This window comes from Xenopus tropicalis, chromosome 6, assembly GCF_000004195.4.
Source record: "Xenopus tropicalis strain Nigerian chromosome 6, UCB_Xtro_10.0, whole genome shotgun sequence".
Lineage (NCBI taxonomy): Eukaryota > Metazoa > Chordata > Amphibia > Anura > Pipidae > Xenopus > Xenopus tropicalis.
The window spans coordinates 37842634-37864903 of NC_030682.2; the positions used below are offsets into that span (position 1 = coordinate 37842634).

Here is a 22270-nt window from a genome sequence, read left to right on the forward strand (position 1 = left end):
GTACAACTTAATTAATTAATTAATAATATATTAAGAGATTTAAATTAACAATATTATTCTGTGGACAGTGCTACAGTGTTAACACAGGGCAGTGACTTAATCAATCAAATAAAACAAATTTTTGGTCTCCTTTTTATTTGATTGTGGTACAGGTTAATAAAATAATTTTGGTGACACGGAGCAGACTTGGAAAACTGTAGAGAGCTTTTCGGTTTTTGAGTCCATCTCATGAGCATGCAGACACTGATCTACCCCAGCAGAGTACTTACTAGTCTGTGTGAAGGTCTGGAACCGCACATCCTTATTGGTGCATAATTGGGCACAAGGCGGTATGTGTGCTTCCCTCTCGTCACATTATTTTTACGCAAGTTTTGTTACAGAGTGCCCATGTGCTCATGCACCTTGTATATATAAGGACATCATGTGGTTATTTCTGTGCCAAGTGATCACTCCAATCACTTCCCTGTTCATGTTCTCCGCCAGATCCTGACTTTGCATTTGCTGCTTGTCCTAACTTGACCTGTAGTTTTACTGTGAATCTGGCCTAATTGCCATAACCTTGGCCCATGTGACTATCCATTTGCCTGGCACCTCCACTTCTCTCACTTGTCAAGTTTCTTAATTCATCCAGTGAGATATTTGAGTAGTGCAGACTGTGGTCGGAGCCCATTCTACTCATCTGGAAATACACTTAGGGGCCTCCCCATCTGTCTTAAAAATGCACTCTGCACGTGGGACTTTATGCACACACAGCTGGGTCACTTACAAACATACAGGTGCGTCTGTTGACACATGGGTCCGAGCCGCAGAATACAGGGCTGTATTGCACAAATGTAATCTTCAAGAAGTGGAAAGATATATAGAGTGGATCATGCAAACAATAGCACAGACAGGACCAGCAAATTAGAAGCTCATTTTAGAAACAGCACAGATTAAACAATACTTTACCTTTAAAATGCAGTTAACAACATCCTCTTTTCTATTCCTTTCATCAAGACAAGGCTCCTGCAGAAAGGCAAGCATAAAACATAAGCAGACTTTAAATCAGGGGTCCTGCTCTAAGCCTGGGCTTCAGCTGCACAATCCAACAAATGTCTTAGAATTGTTTAGATATGGAAGATATTCAATTGTATTAAAATCCTGGAGACCATAATAAACAGCAGGGGGACCCAATCTGGTGTCCCAACACCTATATTAAGAATCCCTAGCTTACATAATTTTATGAAAACATTTCATAGTGGCCTTTGCTGAACTTCAGCAGTATTTGGTCCTTGCGGTGTCCTTCCCCCATGATCCCTAACCCATCATCATATCATCAATGTCTGTTATTCGCAGCAACCTTTCTTTACCCATGCACTACAATTCAAGATAGAGAGAAATAAGGAACAGTACAGGTATGGGACCTGTTATCCAGAATGCTTGGGACCTGGGGTTTTCCAGACAAGAGATCTTTCCATAATTTGGATCTCCATAATTAAGGTCTGCAAAAAATCATATAAATATTAAATACACCCAATAGGATTGCTCTGCCCCCAATAAGGATTAATTATATCTTAGTTGGGATTAAGTACAAGGTACTGTTTTATTATTATAGAGAAAAGGGAAATACTTTTTCAAGATTAGAATTATTTGCTTATAATGGAGTCTATGGGAGATGGCTTTTCCATAATTTGGATATTTCTTGATAATGGGTTTCCAGATAAGGGATCCCATATTTGTATATAGAATACAGAATAGTCCTATGAAAGGCTGCAATACGAATATACTTAATTACATATTTGTTTTGAATAACATTTTTAAGACCTACTGAACAAAGGAATAACTCCAGCTTTTGCCACTAAACGGTACTAAGTGGTTCTAACACCATTTTTAAAACATATCTTAAAAAACACTAAATCATGTTATTAACTTGCATTTCATTTGTTAATGTATAACAAAGACATAAAAAGTACAGGTATTGGACCCATTTTCCAGAAAGCTTAGGACCTGGGGTATTCCGGATAGTCTTTCGGTAATTTGCGATCATTTCCTCCTTCCTGGTTCGCTTGCGCGTGCATGCGCGGTAGAGTGAAAAAGCCGAACTTTAACTATAAAGTCGGCTTTTCACTCTACTGCACATGCGATTGTCCCGGGAATTTGCCGGCAGCGCGAATAGGGAAGGAGGAAGCGCTTGCTACAGGTACCCTATAACAATAAAAGTATTTATTGATACCTGATAATAAAACATAAGATTATTTAAAGTAGTGTAGTTTTGGGAAAAAATAGCTTTAAATATTCCGTCTTTTTCTATTCTGCACTTTGCAGGCTGCATCCTCTATTGTGTAACTTGCTGTATGTCCCTAACTTGTGAATCATTTATACATGCAAGTTAGGGTGCAGCAGGAGGTGCAGCCCGCATTAGGGCTCTGTGCAGCAAAACACTCAAACCATTATTTCAGAGCAGTGAACATAAATGTACCACGTACACTTCACTGTCCATGAAAATTAGAGAAGTTGGAGTGAAAGCTGTTTGATTCAGCATGATTCAAAAGAACTTCCTATCCAAGGAAGAGAAATCTGAGGCAGTAAAACAAAATCTTAGCTTACAAGATGATTTCTATTAAAGGAACAGTAACACCAAAAAATGAAAGTGTATAAAAGTAACTAAAATGTAATGTGCAGCTGCCCTGCACTGGTAAAAGTTGTGTGTTTACTTCAGAAAGTCTACTATAATTTATATAAATAAACTGCTATGTAGCCATGGAGGCAGCCATTCAAAGGAGAAAATGCACAGGCACATAGCAGATAAGAAATAAAACACTATTGTATTCTACAGAAATCTGTTATCTGCTATGTAACCTGTGCCTTTTCTTCTTTTTTCCAGCTTGAATGGCTGCCCCCGTGGCTACACAGCAGCTTATTATATAAATGATAGTAGTGTTACTGTAGCAAACACACCAGTTTTACCAGTGCAGGGCAACAGTGCATTATATTTTTATTACTTAAAAGCTCTTTCATTTTTTGGTGTTACTGTTCCTTTAAGAAGGTGTCTCACTGAGCTGTTAGGGGTCAAGCAAAATGAGCAGCATAAACAAAAAAGGACAAAAAGTCTTTCTAGGGAATAGCACTGTTCAGTTTTGTAAATCTACCGAAAGGAAAAATTTAATAGGAACTGCTGTTTTGGATATCATTAAAGGAGTAATTCACCTTTAGGACCCTGACAAACTAGGAAATGAATTGTCCACAATTTATCTGCCCTGACTAATCTCCTCCATATACTTTATTTACATTATCGCTGGTAGGAAAACATAATGAGTCACTCCGGCTTTCCACATTCGGAGGGCAACTAAACAGGTATTTTTGCCCCAAATCCCAGCATGAGTTCTTTAACTCACAGGCTTTCCTATGATTGCTCAAGCCTTCGAGCATCATAAATGTGCCCACACCCCTGATACAAATGCTTCTTTGCTGTTACTGCAAGAAAAGGAAGAGACAATTCTGACTACACAAAGAAACAAAGTACTGGCACATGATCCCAGAAAAAAGTGTTCAATTACTGCCTAAGCAAAAATGGTTCAACTTTGGCTCTAAATTGCACAAGTTATTCAAGTCAGCAAAAGCTTTTTCCACCCCGTCATACTATTTCAAAAAGAAAAATGATGAACTTGATGATAATTATTTGCCTGCAACAATAGCCTTGCCTTTATTTAGAAACATCAGCTGTGAAAAGGCCATATGACATTTTAAATATTTGGTAAATAGAAATCTTAATATACAAAGAAATGATCACACTGCACTTTAAGGTTAACAGAGAAGCACATAAAACACAAAATAAAGCACAATAGTCATACAGAGATATCACAGGAGTAAATACCGGTTTAGCCAATTTGCAGCAAATATTTGTGAGTAAATATCCATGGTTTCTGCACTTTATATATTATTTGCTGCCCAGGGGACTATATATCAAGCTGTGAAAAATGATTTATGAAGGTGTAAAATTAATGATGCATTTATAAAGCTGTGTAATTCTCCAATCGTTTGATTTTTATCATGGCAATTTTTGAAATCTTTCCCCAAAAAACACCAAATGTGGAGTTTATAAAGGTGTAGATTTTCTTTATTGTGGTCCCATTGCTGTTATTCACACTAATGTTTTTACAGCAGCTTAGACATGGCGCAACCCAACCATGTTATTAGGAAATATTCAAGCAGCACAAAAATAGAAGAAGAAAAATATTCTTACCAACCCCTGATGTTATGCCACTGTCTACTAACCCCATTTCATTAATGTGAGCACAAGTACCAACTTTTTTACATGTAATACACAATATTTAGTGGTACTTGTACATTGTTTATGCAATAAATATACACATTTACAATAATTAAGTGCAATGTGTTACGATACCGGAGGAAGAAGCACCATGCCCATTGAGCCTAACAAAGTGCACACGGACATCAGGAGCTCAATGAGAGACCACAACAAGAAAGAAATCCCACATGGAAAGTGAAGCATAAAAAGTTGTAGCATACCACCCCTAGCTACAAATGGAGCTTCCATTTATTCCTTTAATTAGGGACTGCAGAGTGAGCTTGGAAACTGACACAACAACAAACTGATAACATTTTTACTTACTTACTCATAGGTTGTTTTGTTTGTAGCTTCCACATGATCATATCTAAAAAGGTGACATTTTTTCAAATCTGAGTGAACCTACCCCAGGCACTGTTGACAACAACATAGTAGTATTAGGAAGGTGTTCTTCCTGCACCTAATATAGGTATGCAAGATCATGTCAACATCCACATATATAAAGTGGTAGTTCACCTAAAGTCTTACAAGGAAATGTAATAAAAAGTGCAAAATTGGCTACTGTTCTATTGGATTAAAGCAGCGATCCCCCATACACTTGTTTACACTCAAATGTAAAAAGTGTTTGGGAGCCACACAAACATGAAAAAGTTCTTTGGGGATGCCAAATAAGTTCAGTGATTGGCTATTTGGTAGCCTGATATGGACTGCTAGACTGCAGGAGGCTCTGCCTGGGGTAAAACTGTGTCTCTGTGCTTTCAAAAATTGTCTCCAAGCCAGAAATATTAAAATGGGCACCTACTTTGAGGCCACTGGGACCAACATGTTGCTCATGAGCCACAGGTTGGGGATCATTGGCCTACAGCAATCAGTATTTGACATTCACTGGTCACCAGTTTAAAAGCACACATCGTAGTGGTTGCAGTTGGGTTTATCCATTAACTGGAAACCAATTATTCAGAAACCTCCGAATTAAGGGAAGGCCATCTCCCATAAATTCCATCTTAATAAAATAATCCACATTTTAAAAATGTTCTTTTTCTCTGTGATAATAAAACAGTGCCTTGTATTTGATCCCAACTAAGATATATTTAATCCTTATTGGAGGATATGGCAATATGTCAGTGACACTGCACATGCTCAGTGTGCTCTGGGCAGTTATTGAGAAGCCAAGCTTAAGGGCGAAATCAATCCGTGCAGCAAAAAAATGCCAGGTCTCCAATTTACACATGCCTCAACCTCTACTTATGATTCTGTGTACTAAGAGTCAGAGAAAGAAACACACATTTATCTATATTATACAAAATTGAAAGATCTCTTCCTGTTCCGTGTTATGAAAAAGTCATAATGCTGTCTCTCCTACATTCCAGTTAAGAAAACAGCATACCCACAAAGGCACTTTCCCCAACCTTGGCTTTAGGGCTTATTCAACACAGTTTTCCAAGTGCAGAATTTGGCCCCAGTACCCCACCCCCGCTAGTTATATATCCTCCTGCTCCTGATTTCTTTTCTGTTAAAAAAAGGATCCAAACATTCAAATGACAGTTTCCACAAAAACATTTAGAAGGTACTAATATATGCTTTATTTCTCAGCAATCCTCATAAAATATTCTGTAGAAATTCCCTAAATGCATTGTACAACCTCCTTTTGGTACACTGCCCAGTATCTGTAATAAATCTGTAACAACACTTCCCTTCTGGATCATACTTGTCACAGTCATGTTAGACTGATCTATTGTGTGTATACAAACAGGAAGATTCATAAAAGGAATCTGGAAAGGGATACTGTCCTTATTTGCTGAAAAACCTGCTGTTCAGTTTCTTGTTTATCAGCCTCCAACTGGCCGTGTGCTGTCCTGAGACAGGGGCCCCTGGCACCGACACTTGTACCCTTTATCTTCCTTGTGGGAGCAAATGAATGGACATGGAACCTCATGCACTAATGCAGTATACGGATGGGCTGATACACATGAAAAGTGTGGAGTTTAAGCAATTTGACTGAAAATATTCAGTGTAATGTGTTGTAGTCAGTACTGTCAGGCTCTCTAAATGCACTTAATACCTGCCATAATCAGGATATGCAACACGGTAAAACATGCCTGCAACACATTCACTCCACCCCCACATTAAAAAACAGTATACCCCTAAAAACACCATTGCTAACAGTTAACACAATAAATAGGACTATAGAAATTAAATTCTGCTATTTTACTATACCCCCATCCTTAATAACAAGGCAATTTGTTCAGAGCTCCCTACTGACCTTTGTACAAACAAACCCCTCCCTTCTCTAAGCAGCAGCACTTGAGCAGCCCACTTCTCAGTGGAGTGGTAAGAAGTTCTATCAGCTCCTTTGAAGTTCTTTGAGATCAGAAAGCATTAGGAAGTACTAAAGTGAAACTGGGTTCATATTCTTGTTTAGTACCAGAAGTAACAGAAACCATAGATATTTCTGAATTAAAACAATAACATATTAAGCACAAACCCTATTCAGTGCTCTCAGTACTGGACTAGTGAGCACCCATCAGTCCATACGCAATTACAAGGCCAGATGTGATGTCAGGGCACGCCTGTGCATAATCTCACTTCTGCTCAAACACCGCCGAAGGAACCACCAATCCCCCACCTCTACTGCCGGATTTGATAGCACAGTATCCAGCTGCAGGGGAAGTTCCCCCCCACCTGAATGTTTTATTTACCATCAAGGCATCCGAGGGCCACCCCCTTAAAGCTGCCCCCATAGGCACAGGCCCTCAAGTGCCTATATGGCAAATATGCCTCTGCCCAACATGACAGAAGAGAACTTGTGTTTATGGTTGCTACTCTCCTATCTGTAAGAACAACACCTTTTGTTATGATGATCTGGATGACCTACATACAGTCAGGGATCTTCTCTAGATTTTAATTATAATAATAAATGCCCGTAGAGAGTAGATTATCTCACATCAAGTTGTGCGGGTAAAACATTATAGTTAACAAGACATGTACTAGTTGTACAAAAACTGCGATACCAATCCAGTTTAACTTTTTAGAAGGCTGCAATCTATGTGACAGCACACAGCCATAATTTTTTAGCAGAAAATCACTGGAAAGAAATTTTTGCATGAGGCAAATTACCCAAACTGCCCCTCATTATTTTCCACCCTTGCCCCTGAGCACAGGAATCTGTATACCAAAAAGGTAGCATTATATAACAATATGTACCAAGCCCTTTCCTGCTCCATCCTGTGTCATAAGTCAAAGAATAATAAAAATGCTGACTCTGCACTGTGGTTATTATTAAAACAGAGTTAATAATACATTAGAAAGCCAAAATTATTCTAAAACATCTGAAAAGAAGTAAAGTTGGTCTTTTAGCTTGTAATGTTTTGCTGTTTTGGAGTAACCAATAGTACACATTAGTTTTACTTTAATTTTCCCCCATTAAAAAAAACTGAAACCTTTAATTACTGCAAAAACACTTTTGATATACAAATTATAGATTAACCCTTTAAGTGCCAGCCGAATTCGTCATTTCGGTTCCCCCCAGTGCCAGACGTTTTTTAAGCATTTTGTACTCATTCACTTTAACAATGTTTTTTGGTAGGAAAACCTCCACGAAACTAGGGAAATTATATATCGTTTTTTTCGTCACTAATTGGGCTTCGACATACATACCAAATTTTATAACTTTTCTGGAGATATGATGTGTATTTTGGGTGAAATATGTAAAAAAAAAATAAAATTATGAAAAATTTCTGTATATTTTGAGGTTTTTTTCCATAGAAAAGTTAATTTTACTCACTTTTTTTTATTGTTTGTAAAAGCCCTGATACTCCCAATTCCAACGATACCAAATATGTGGTGGTACCCCACAGTTCCTGTCCAGAAGTAACCCCCAAACTAAAGCAATACTTAGTACAATATCACACCAGAACAAAGCAGAAAAGCGCTTGTAACAGTTAATGCAGCATAACTTATATGTAAATCTAAAATATCCCCTCATGTTTGGTATCTTTAGAAACTACAGACCTTCAGGTTTCTAGGTGCAATGTAGTTTTCACTCAAAAGCCAAATACCTTTTGTCAGTGGATTGTGAAATTTGGAAATTTTTATGACTTTTTTTTTTTTCTAAAACGTAAACTTGGACGCATGATCAAATGTGGATTTGACAAAAAAAAATCTCATAAAAATTTTCTAACAAAGGCATATTTGAAAGACAAACTTCTCCTGAATAAAATGATGCCCCATATGTATGGGTGCACATAAAGACATGGGAACCAAACACTCCAAAGCAGGGGCAATGCACAAGGGCAATTACAGCTAAAAATGTGGGGGCTGCGCTCTATGTGCACTTCCTGCAGTTTTTCAGTGTTAACCCCCCCTACCTGTGAAATAACCCCCACAAACTATATATTTCTGAAAAGTGCACACCTTCAGCTATTCAGAGAAACCACTCTTCTCTTTCTACATGGAAAATTGTGGCCGCAGTCCCTTGCAGAAGTAAGCGCTTTGGTCAGAAATCAAGGAAAAACCAGATACAACCCTAGATTTTGGTCAGAAATCAAGGAAAAACCAGATAAAAACCTAGATTTCTCCCCAAAATCTCCATGGCAACTACCAAAAACTTACTAAACCTCAATCTGCAAGTTCCCCTGAATAAAACGATACCCCATATGTATGGGTGCACATAAAGACGTGGCCACCAAATGCCCCAAAACAGGGGCAATGCATAAGGGCAATTTCAGTTGAAATTTTGGGGGCTGCGCTCTATGTGCACTACCTGCAGTTTTTCATTGATAACCCCCCCTACCTGTGAGATAACCCCCACAATCTATATATTTCCGAAAAGTGCACACCTTCAGCTATTCAGAGACACCACTCTTCTCTTTCTACATGGACAATTGTGGCCGCAGTCCCTTGCAGAAGTCAGCGCTTTGGTCAGAAATCAAGGAAAAACCAGATAAAAACCTAGATTTCTCCCCAAAATCTCCATGGCAACTACCAAAAACTTACTAAACCTCAATCTGCAAGTTCCCCTGAATAAAACGATACCCCATATGTATGGGTACACATAAAGACGTGGCCACCAAATGCCCCCAAACAGGGGCAATGCATAAGGGGGGGCTGTGCTCTATCTGCAGTTATTTAGTCTAAACACCCCCATACCTGTGAAATAACCCCCGCAAACTATATATTTCTGAAAAGTGCACACCTTCAGCTATTCAGAGACGCCACTCTCCTCTTTCTACATGGAAAATTGTGGCCGCAGTGCCTTGCAGAAGTCAGCGCTTTGGTCAGAAATCAAGGAAAAACCAGATACAAACCTAGATTTCTCCCCAAAATCTCCATGGCAACTACCAAAAACTTACTAAACCTCAATCTGCAAGTTCCCCTGAATAAAACGATACCCCATATGTATGGGTACACATAAAGACGTGGCCACCAAATGCCCCCAAACCGGGGCAATGCATAAGGGGGGGCTGTGCTCTATGTGCTCTACCTGCAGTTATTTAGTCTAAACACCCCCATACCTGTGAAATAACCCCCGCAAACTATATATTTTTGAAAAGTGCACACCTTCAGCTATTCAGAGACGCCACTCTCCTCTTTCTACATGAAAAATTGTGGCCGCAGTCCCTTGCAGAAGTCAGCGCTTTGGTCAGAAATCAAGGAAAAACCAGATAAAAAAACCTAGATTTCTCCCCAAAATCTCCATGGCAACTACCAAAAACTTACTAAACCTCAATTTGCAAGTTCCCCTGAATAAAACGATACCCCATATGTATGGGTGCACGTAAAGACGTGGCCACCAAATGCCCCAAAACAGGGGCAATGCATAAGGGCAATTTCAGTTGAAATTTTGGGGGCTGCGCTCTATGTGCACTACCTGCAGTTTTTCAGTGTTAACCACCCCTACCTGTGAGATAACCCCCACAATCTATATATTTACGAAAAGTGCACACCTTCAGCTATTCAGAGACACCACTCTTCTCTTTCTACATGGAAAATTGTGGCCGCAGTCCCTTGCAGAAGTCAGCGCTTTGGTCAGAAATCAAGGAAAAACCAGATACAACCCTAGATTTTGGTCAGAAATCAAGGAAAAACCAGATAAAAACCTAGATTTCTCCCCAAAATCTCCATGGCAACTACCAAAAACTTACTAAACCTCAATCTGCAAGTTCCCCTGAATAAAACGATACCCCATATGTATGGCTACACATAAAGACGTGGCCACCAAATGCCCCCAAACAGGGGCAATGCATAAGGGGGGGCTGTGCTCTATCTGCAGTTATTTAGTCTAAACACCCCCATACCTGTGAAATAACCCCCGCAAACTATATATTTCTGAAAAGTGCACACCTTCAGCTATTCAGAGACGCCACTCTCCTCTTTCTACATGGAAAATTGTGGCCGCAGTCCCTTGCAGAAGTCAGCGCTTTGGTCAGAAATCAAGGAAAAACCAGATACAAACCTAGATTTCTCCCCAAAATCTCCATGGCAACTACCAAAAACTTACTAAACCTCAATCTGCAAGTTCCCCTGAATAAAACGATACCCCATATGTATGGGTACACATAAAGACGTGGCCACCAAATGCCCCAAAACAGGGGCAATGCATAAGGGCAATTTCAGTTGAAATTTTGGGGGCTGCGCTCTATGTGCACTACCTGCAGTTTTTCAGTGTTAACCCCCCCTACCTGTGAGATAACCCCCACAATCTATATATTTACGAAAAGTGCACACCTTCAGCTATTCAGAGACACCACTCTTCTCTTTCTACATGGAAAATTGTGGCCGCAGTCCCTTGCAGAAGTCAGCGCTTTGGTCAGAAATCAAGGAAAAACCAGATACAACCCTAGATTTTGGTCAGAAATCAAGGAAAAACCAGATAAAAAAACCTAGATTTCTCCCCAAAATCTCCACGGCAACTACCAAAAACTTACTAACCATCAATCTGCAAGTTCCCCTGAATAAAACGATACCTATGTCTGGTTGCGCATAAGTACATGGCCACCAAACCTGAAAATGCATAATATTGGGGCTGCACTCTATGCACCCCTTTTTTTTTGCCTGCACCCGAATGAATGGAATACGCTCGGGTGCAGGCACATGTAGCCGATATACGCATGAAAACGCGTGAGAATGCAAAGTCTCGCGTTTTCATGCGTATATCGGCTACATGTGCCTGCACCCGAGCGTATCCCATTCATTCGGGTGCAGGCACAAGTAGCAAGCGTAGGGCTGAATTTTCGGCAAGCGTTTTTCCACTTGCTGAAAAAATCAGCCCTACGCCATGTGTGGCATCAGCCTAACCCTTGGCAATAGAAACTACCAGAACAATCTTAGCACCTCTGGACCTTTCTAGAACAACTGAAATCAAATGAAGTTAAAATGGAATAAAACCCACTAAAAGCAATCAAAGAACAATAGTTGCAATGAAATCGGTAAGAGCCCTGGATCCACCAATGTCACTGCAAAAGCAACCTTTTTGGGGGCACTAAACACACAAAGAACAATGCAAAGATAAAACACCATAAAATCAGTAAAATCCAATAAAACCACCTAAACCAACAGAAGAACAATAATTGCAATGAAATCGGTGGTCAGAGCCCTGGATCCACCAACGTCACTGCAAATTCAGCACCCAATAGCAATAAAAAAGTTACAGTGCAATAGAATAATTCAAAAACAGAAATCAATTATGAAAATGCCAAAAAAACACTAAAATGCAACCAAATAAATCAGATAATTATAGAGCAAGATCAGAAATAAAGTTTTAGTAAAAAAAAAGACTGCCAAAGAAAGCAAAGAAAGAAAGAAAAGAAAAGAAAGAAAGAAAAAAAAAAAAAAAAAAAAAGTGTAAGTGTAAGTGTGTGTGTAAGTGTCTGTGTGTGCTTGGGAAAGTTGTAAATAAGTGTGTATGTGTACAAAAGTGTAATAATGACAAAGATAGAAGAAAAAAATTGAAAAAAAAAATTTTTTAGACAGTTGAGACAGAAATAAGCAAAATAAACAGTGGTAGAGAGTTGTAGTTCAGCTTACCCAAGGCAGGCAGGCGATCAGAGGCGATCAGGGGCGATAAATCCAGCAGGCAGGCAGCAGGGGAGCTCCATCCGGTCCAACGTGCGCAGCAGGAGTGAGGGAGCCAACAGTAGGCGGCGACTTTTAAAGGGACAGCAGTGGACACGTCATCAATGCGTGTCCACTGCTGTCATTGGCTGGAGCGACGATCGGTGCGGCTGGGGGACCCGGATCGGTGAGTATGTGCTGCTTTGCTCGTTGCCTAGGGGGATCTGAGGGGTTTACAAGCGCTGCGCTGCTTTAAAAGCGAGCGCAGCGCTTGTAAACCCGACAGTGCCATTGGACGTAGATTCTACGTCCCATGGCACTTTGGTCCCTTGGTACCTAGGACGTAGAATCTACGTCCCTTGGCACTTAAAGGGTTAATGTCACATGGGAACACAATCATATTACACAGCTACTATCATATATAATGACAATAGGCATGGTTTTTTAGCAATAGAGCAGGTCACACTTAAATGATTAAATGCAAATATGTACAAGGAAATTCAATTGTACAATCTACTCAAACCTTCCATCATACCTATTATTAGATACATACTGATTACTTTCCCCCATTAACTGTCAAACTAAAGGATGCATTAAGCTAGTGCCACGTGAGGCTGATTCTTTGCCTGTGTTTACCTCTGGACACTGCTTGCTTGTGTGTCTGCACTAACATGCACTGCGTTGGCCTGGGAGCAGTCAGACAGAGCAGATTTTGGTGCGGAGTATGGATTTTCACACCAATATTTGCACCCAGATCAAAAAAGTAATAAAAAAAAGTAAAAGTAATACTAGCAATTTTCAAATTAAACATAAAACCCAAATTCCTTTTTTAATTAACACACCCTACCTTATAAAGGCATTTAAAAATCCCAGCTATCAACAATACAATAACTTTAACTTCCCATTCAGCACTTCCTAGATGTCACTGCACTCCTCACATTCCCCCTCCTACCTCACAATCTAATTGTGAAGCCAGTGCATGGGCCTGGGCATCTGGTCCTCCATTCTCTAACATAAACAAGATTTTGGCATAATGTATTGTAAACGGTGCCTGCCTGCATGCTAGGATTGTGTAATATGAAGACGGAAGGAAACAAAATTTAGTTTATATAGTGTAAGTGAAGTTTATTTTGCCCAGCTAACATGACAGAAATATATTTTGGAATTATTTCTTAGGGTGACAAGTCCCCTTTAACTGTATACAGAAACTGCCAGCAGGGCCAAAACTAGGGGTAAGCAGTAGAGGCACCAGCCTAGAGCGCGATGGCGGAGGGGCACCAGGCAGACATCTCCTCTTTCACCTACCCCTAGTTTGGGCCCTTTCCCCTACGGCATCACCCCTCTCCAGCGGCAACCCTGTGTGCGGGCATCGAGGCCAGCTGGGTTCCAAAAGTGCCCAGCTGGGTTAGCAAAGGTGCCAGGCCCGGCACTGAGTGCCAGCATCTATAAACATACCTTTTCCATGTCCGGCATCCATATAGTATTTGATTTAGGGCACCCAACTTCCACTATAACATGTTATGCACAAAGCACAAGGTAGGTAGGCAAGGCAGACAAAAATTAAAAGGTTAAACAGGGTAAAATTGCAGTCATAAATAAAAGGAGCGATATATTTTCCTGCTAAAGTAAAGATGCCAGAACAGCAGCCTTACAGGAGAGCTGTCAAGGAAGCCCAAAAATTATCAAAAAATGTTAGATATCTAGAAAACAACTAGAAAAACAGGTTGTGAAAGTGTAAAGAACAGCACTATAAGCATATCTACAATGGTATGAAAAAGTATTTGCCCCTTCCAGATCTCTCTTGTAACTGCTTATCTGGCACAGAGAACGGCTTTTGATTTAAAAAATAAAATGAAGAGAAAGAAACCTGAGTAAACACTACACAGTCTTTAAATTACTGCTACATTTATTTAAGGAATTTTTTCCATCACCCACATAGCTCAGGTGAAAATAGCTACAACCAAACAATTCCTACAATTTGATATCAGCCTACTCTTCTTTGCACAGCCTCTTTAATTCACACACACTGGTAGATTTTTGTGCATAAACTACTTGTTCCAGGTCCTGCCACAATTCCCACAATGCCTTGCATGTTCTGTGATTAAGAGACCCGCAAAGAAAGAGAACAACAGAAGTGTGCAGGTATTGCGGGATCTGGAGTCTTGCCTGCAAGAGAGTTGATTTCTGATACACTGTTTCTGTAGTCAAGCAAACTGAGAAGGCAAGACCAAAAGACTGAAAGAAACTGCCTCGAATTGCAATTTAATTTACAAATTACTTGGCTGTAGGAGAGCTGACTACCAATACAATGTTGCGATGACATGAGCAGTCAGGGAAAGAGGAGATGCAATTGTAAGAGACTGACAGAAACTGTTTTCAATTGAAATTATATTTACAAATAACGTTAAAATAATATTTAAAACATTCTTAATTAAGTTATGCAAGTATTGTATCTATTATCCTGAATGATTGGGACCTGGGTTTTCCAGATCTTTGTGGAATTTGGACTACCATACTTTATGTCTGCTAAAAAAATATTTAAACATTTAAATAAGCTCAATAAAATAGTATAATTTAATTATGATCTTGTACAAGGTACTGTTTTATTACTGCAGAGAAATTAATAAAATATGCATAATTTAGAGCTTTCTGGATAAGGGATCCCATGCCTGTATTGCAAAGCTGTTTAGAATGACATCTCCTTTTATTAAGTAAAATACATTTTTTGGATGGACAACACCTTTATGTTTTCTTAAAGAGGCATCTGTGAGCTGCAGATGGTAATCATTCAAAGGGGCATATTCATCAAAATTTGAATAAAGAGCTTGCCACAGTCCACCATTTCACTGCTCTTCACTTCAATGGGGACAGATTTTAGGGACAGATTTATTAAAAGGTGATCTCTCCCTAAATATTCCACAGAAGTAAAGGTGGCCGTACACAGGCCGATTCTAGCTGCCAATATAGGTCCCTTAGACTGTTATCGGCAGCTTATCAGCCCTAACAACAGCCTGCCCGACCAACATCTGGCCTGAAATCGGACAGATCTCAATCAGGCAGGTTTAAAAATTTAGTTGGATCGGAGACCACATTGGCTTGTTGATGCAGCCCCTGAATCCGTTGTTCTAATTCGATCATTTGGCCCCAGGGCCAAATGACGAATTAGTCCGAATTAACCAATATCACCCACCTGTAGGTGGGGATGTCAGGAGTTCTGCACGCTTGGCGAGGTCGCCCTGTGCATACGCGTCACGTCAGCGCGCACAGGGCGCAACCTAAGCAGCCGGAGGAAGCAGCAGGCGATCGGGAAGCGTGGTGGATGAAGCCATTAAGTTTAAAGCCGGAGGAAACAGCTGGACGCAGCAGGGGTGGTGGAGGACACTTGGGGGAGCTGAAGTATGTGGGGGAGGATGTGGGGAGCTGAAGTATGTGGGGGAGGATGTGGGGAGCTTAAGTGTTGGGGGGAGCTGAAGTATGTGGGGGAGCTGATGTATGTGGGGGAGGATGTGGGGAGCTGAAGTATGTGGGGGAGGATGTGGGGAGCTGAAGTATGTGGGGGAGGATGTGGGGAGCTGAAGTATGTGGGGGAGGATGTGGGGAGCTTAAGTGTTGGGGGGAGCTGAAGTATGTGGGGGAGCTGAAGTATGTGGGGGAGCTGAAGTATGTGGGGGAGGATGTTGGGGGGAGCTGAAGTATGTGGGGTTGGATGTTGGGAGGAGCTAAAGTATGTGGGGGAGCATGTTGGGGGAGCTCGAGCATGTTGGGGAGGACGCTAGGGGGAGCTGGATGATGATGGGGAGGATGCTAGAGGAGCTGGATGATTTTGGGGAGGACGCTAGGGGTAGCTGGATGATGTTGGGGAGGACAAGCTTTAGGACGCTGCAGGGGGGGAGATTGAGGCTATTTTAACTGCAAAAGTTGGGGGTCGTCTTATACGCCCAGCCGTCTTATACGCCGGAAAATACGGTACTTCTGTGAGATAGTTGTAAAGAAAGTGATAGCGACACCAGTAACAGCGACACCAACAACCTCCATTCTTCTATTAACAAGTGGAAAAAGTATCTAATAAATAATTAATGTCTGGCACTGAAGCATCTGCTTCTCTGTTTCCATGTTCCCTAGGCAGATACACATCAGAGATATGTATATAGCTCCGTTGGGAAAGGGAATAATAGTAGGCATTACAAAATATAACCAGTTTAGGTCCAAATGATCATTTATTCCAAAAGCATATTCAGTTTCATATTCAACTTGATCAGAAAAATGTGGCTTATGGTTTGTGTATGATTTACTTGTTTGTATTTGCTATAAGAAAATAAAAAAAAAACAGACACTTGTCCCCTGATCTCATCTGACACAAGTCAGCCAGGGTGTTTTCTATAATTTAGGTTGAACTGTTTTAATGTGATAATAACATATTTTAAACTATCATATCCCTGTAGTTCCCAGTACCCACAGCAGAATTTAAGCGTGCTACCTTTCTAGGCATATTTGATTTATGACACGTTTTAGCGCTGCCCTACTCCTCAGTTCCATCAATGAATTTTGATGCATGTCTCTGGTGGCAAGCAGAGGAGAGTATTTGTAGAAAGGCTTTTATATATATACTCCGCAAACTTCTCAATGTAATACTGAACAGCATAAAGGAAGATGTTATTTTTGCACACGTTATAGAAAATATGTCTTGCGTTTTATTTGCAGACACGCCAATCCTAAGTATATAATGCACTCCTACCAACAGAGAATTGGAACACTTAGAATCTTCTTACATTCCATCAGTACTTTATTTAGCTACAAACCACCCTTATTGTAACATAGTAATAGTGCATATGTCCTAGACTACGCAGGTAAACTGGATCATTATACAGTGACAAAGGGGCTATACAGGTATACAGTTAGAGCATTGGTACAGGCACCCCAAGCAGGTCATGAAGCGAGATAAATGGGTAATAAACCCCCAAACACATTGTACAGTGCTGGCACTTCCTGCAGTGTCCAAAGCACATTAGGGGATGTACAGAATTGCCCCCAGTGTACAATCAATAATAACTAAAGATGCTGTTCACCTTTAAATTAACTTTTAGCATGATTTAGAGAATGCTATTCTAAGAAATTGCAGGTAGTCTTTATTTTGTATTATTAGTGTTTTTTGTAATTATTGCTAGGGTTCAATTTAAACTGGCAAGGAAGCGGTGGTTTAAAAGAGAGATAGTTATATGACTAGAGGAGGGCCTAAATATTAAGATAAGTAATAAAACAATTAAATTGTATCCAGATGGAGCAATAGTTTTTTAGCTGCAGGTGTCACTGAAAGATGGAAAGTCAGAAGAGGCATAAATGAATAAAAACATGCAGATATGTACAGCACTCTTTTGCATGTTTTAAACCACATTCTTAAAACAGTAAGGAAAATCATTTATACATATTATATATAAACTTTTACCTAGGATTATGTGACATAAACAAGTTAATATGCTACAGAATTATATGCCTTTTATGATAATCCCACAAAAGCACGTGCTATGAGTACTTGCTGATGTGCAAGTGTCACTGCATGTTCAAAACAGGATGCTGAGTTGCACATTCATTTCAGAAAGTTTAACTAAGCAGTGGGAAAACGTTACAGGAAGTTATCATCACAGTCTGAAACACTTTCAAAAATTTTACTATTTTGCAAAATGTTGGTCTAGGCCAGGGATCCCCAACCTTTTTTTACTCGTGAGCCACATTCAAATGTAAAAAGACTTGGAGAACAACACAAGCATAAAACATGTTCCTGGGGTGCCAAATAAGCACTGTTATTGCCTATTTGGAAGCCCCTATGTGAACTGGAAACCTATGGGATGTTCTGCTTGGCAGTACACCTGGTTTTTATATAACCAAAACTTGCCTCCAAGTCAGGAATTAAAAAAATAAGCACCTACTTTTAGGCCACTGGGAGCAACATCCAAGCGGGTGGAGAGCAACATGTTGCCCAGGAGCCACTGGTTGGGGATCACTGGTCTAGGCTGACCAGATTGCTTGACAATTTAGGGACACCATCCAGAAAGCAGGGCTGAACAGATTGTAGTTTATTTTAAATGCATTTAGTGCTGCACTGCAACAGGTATTCATTAGATGTGCCTGAATTTTCAAGTGACCTGGTCACCATACAGGGGTTATGCTGCTTATTTGTGTCTGTAATAAATCACCAGCTTTTACAAACACTTCATCTTTGATCTATGGAACTCAAACCATTCAATGACCGCTTGATTAGAAAAATATTTTTAGAATATTTTTTTTTCCAACTGCTATATCTTGTAAGACAAATGACAACATTGTTACGACTGCTGATTCATAAATTGTACAATGCTTCCATGTCCTGCAGCCTAGATAACAGGAGGAATGTTGGGGCAGATAAGTTTTATCAGTTTTCTACCTACGGCTAAAGGCACACAGGACAGCTCGTGGATAAGCACCCAAAACCCTCCCTGCTGAATTTCACTTACTGAAATGTGAAAATCCTGAAAGCACCAGTACCCACAGTACTTGGCCGGAAACCTGCACTATAGTTTCCAGGTGTTTTGTCACCCAGGCACTTAATAGCTTCGGTGAAGGGCTGCAAAGTGATTGAGATTGCTCCCCACTGATCTGAATGCCAGTCACCTGGGATCACATTTTCACTATTACTCAAAAACAAGAAAGTCTATAACCTAAATCACTATGGGTGCATATACCCTTAAGGAGAACTATCTTGAAAATTCAAAATCACAGAAATAAGAGATTTTCTAAATATAATAAATATACATTTCTGCATTGTACTGATAGTTAAGAGTAACTAAATTACTCTTCACTATCCCAGTCTCAGCAACCTGTCTGTTCATTCTCTTTTTATGCAGGAGTCAGAGCTAGATTTTGACAGTCAGTCAGTGTGGGGCTCCCTTTGTTTAGCAGATGTATTAGAGCTCATTCTTTCAAAATAACCAATTCGGTGCGTGTATGGCAAGTCGGCGAGTCGACCGATATCGCAGGAGGCTGCTGATATTGGTCGACTTGCCAATTGGGCGGGTTAAAAGATTTTGATCGGGCACCATAGAAGGCACCTGAGCAAAATCTGCCTTCAGGGCCGAATTGGCAGAAGGAGGTAGAAATCCTATTGTTTCTACCTCCTTATCTGCTATTTCAGCCCTGAACGGTTAGTGGCGGATTGCAACGGTCGAAATTGAAAATTGGCACGTGTGTGGCCACCTTTAGGCCCTCCAAAATATGTATGAGACCTGTCAATCAAAATCTGAAGAGCCACAGATTGCTAAGAGTGGGTATACTGAACATTGACTAGATTATTTTCAAAACAGAACAGAAATTTTAATTGATTATACAGGCATTGGACCCCTTATATGGAAACCCATTATCCAGAAAGTTTATGGAAAGGCCATTTGCCATAGGCTCCATTTTAAATAAAATAATTCACATTTTTAAAAATAGTTTCCTTTTTCTCTCTAATAATAAAAGAGTACCTTGTACTTGATCCCAACTAAAGTATAATTAATCCTTGTGGAGCCAAAACAATCCTGGGGAAGTAGGGGATCTGAATTACGGAAAGATCTCTTATCTGGAAAACCCCAGGTCCTGAGCATTCTGGATAATGGGTACCATCCCTGTATTTAAAAACTTTCTTATTTTATTTCTATAACATGAACCTTTAATTAATTTTAATGTTTGTGATATTTCACCTTTCAAGCATTAAAATTGAGCAGCCACAGAACAGAGGTGATAAAAGACTGTAGATTAGAGTGTCTACTGAAAGATTTCCTTATTTGGTGAGGTTACCAAACGAGCAGATGATTCCCCCGATATGTCCACCTTAAAGGTGGCCATACACGGGCCGACTATAGCTGCCGATATCGGTCCCTTGGACCGATTCGGCAGCTAATCGGCCCGTGTATGGGGAGAGCAGAGCGGCCTGGCCGACCGATATCTGGCCTGAAATTGGCCAGATCTCGATCGGCCAGGTTAGAAAATCTGGTCGGATCGGGGACCGCATCGGCTCGTTGATGCGGTCCCCGATCCGACTGCCCCATTGCCGCCCACATTATTATTATTTTTTTTACCTAAATGGTCCCCGATATCGCCCACCCGTAGGTGGGGATATCGGGGGAAGATCCGCTCGCTTGGCGACATCGCCAAGCGAGCGGATCTGCTCGTGTATGGCCACCTTAATGTGGGTGACATTGGGCTGATCCGCATCACAGGTATGCAGGGCGCTGGGGCAATGACCACATCAACAACTTTGTGAAAAAAGCGGGGGAAACTGAAAAACAGAGCTATACTGAAATTCTTTTATTCATAGTGCACAACACTCAACAAGCCTTAGCGGTCCTTGTCCTGACAGGATTTTTAAACATGCCCAATCGACATCTGGACGATTTTAACACAGATATTGGTTGGGAAGGGCCCCATGCATGGATAGGCTGCCAACTCTGTATAGGTCTAATCACAGCTTAAATCTTACTGTGTATGGCCAAAAAAATGGTTATAATAAGATAATGAATAACTGTTTTGGATGTTTTTAAGATAGGGCAGGGGTAATTTTGGGCAATATTGCACAAATAATGACAGCAAGATTAAGCAAATGTTTGAACATGAGGTGTATAGATAGGTCCAAGTTAAAAATGACAGCAAAGCTGAGAGCCTGAGGGGTTGAATAAAGGTGAACTATTAACAATTAAATGAAATTAGTTTTGGTAAAGCTGAGCAACCAGAAAGTCCTGCAATATCCACAAAGAGACAGCTGAAATGCAATCTGTGACTGAGTCTTAAGGTGCCTGTGCATGTACTATTGTATGTAACCTAGTTTTGTACGATATTCGGTGCACGTATGACGGATCAACGAGACAACCGATATATATAGTGAGAAAAAGCAAGCTTATACACATACTTTGCAATTCTAAAGAATTGAGAAATTAAGGTTTACTAATAGTCTCTTGTGTATCAAATAAACACGTAGTATTCACTTCCATTTTGATACAAAACACTTTCAGATGAAGCCCAATGTAAATATAAGAAGATTACTTTTGCACTGTATATTCAAGGAGTATTCATTATTTTACTGTAACTTTATCTGACATCATCAACTTGCAACAGTGGTATAGACAGTTACTCTGAAAACTATGATTTGTTTTTATTATCTCACACTAATTAGGTGTGTCCTCCTCCTTACATTAGGTCACCTATTCTATAGCTGACACCTCCCAGTTACTTGTAGCACTTGCCAAACAAGATTGCCTTTCCTACCCATTCTGTGTGAGTAAGTAGGCTGAACTATAGAAGCCTCCCAGTACTTCAGCTCTATTAATATCTTCCCTAAGGTGCCCCCTTATACAGCCATAGCTGAATCTACATTATATACAGGGGTGTATTTATTAACATTGGAGAAAAACATTACCGGTGATGTTGCCCATAGCAACCAACAAGATCTTTGCTTTTGTTTTATAACTTGCAGGCGACACATCCAATTGCTGATTGGCTGCTAAGGACAACACATCACTGGCGATGTTTGTCTCCAATGTTTATACATTATGGGGCGTATTTATTTAGTGTGGGCATTATGGCTCATTAATGAATGCAAGTGCAAAAGTGCTAAAATATATGAAAAATACCCAGAATTCCAGTATAGCAAAAGGAAAGCAAAATCACGTGTGCTACATAATGTTTGCTGTATACCAATATGCACAGTTATGGGATCCATTATCTGGAAACATGTTATCCAGAAAGCTCTGAATTGCAGAAAGTCCATCTCCCATAGTCTCCATTTTAAATTAAATAATTCAGATTTTCAAAAATGTTTTTCTTTTTCTCGGTAATAATAAAACAGTACCTTGTACTTGATCCAGCTAAGATATAATTAAACCTTATTGGAGGCAAAACAATTCTACTGAGTTGAATTAATGT

General features: G+C 40.1%; 1 protein-coding gene across 2 annotated transcripts in view; it reads right to left on the reverse strand.

Annotated features, from left to right (window-relative positions):
* snx13 (sorting nexin 13) overlaps positions 1-22270 on the reverse strand; it is a 73021-nt gene that overhangs the window by 47297 nt on the left and 3454 nt on the right. For both annotated transcript variants that reach the window (XM_002933301.5, XM_031903481.1), the window contains one exon: positions 949-1005. In XM_002933301.5, coding sequence (XP_002933347.2) covers positions 949-1005 — 57 coding nt within the window. Of the gene's footprint in view, positions 1-948; positions 1006-22270 lie in introns of those variants that run through there.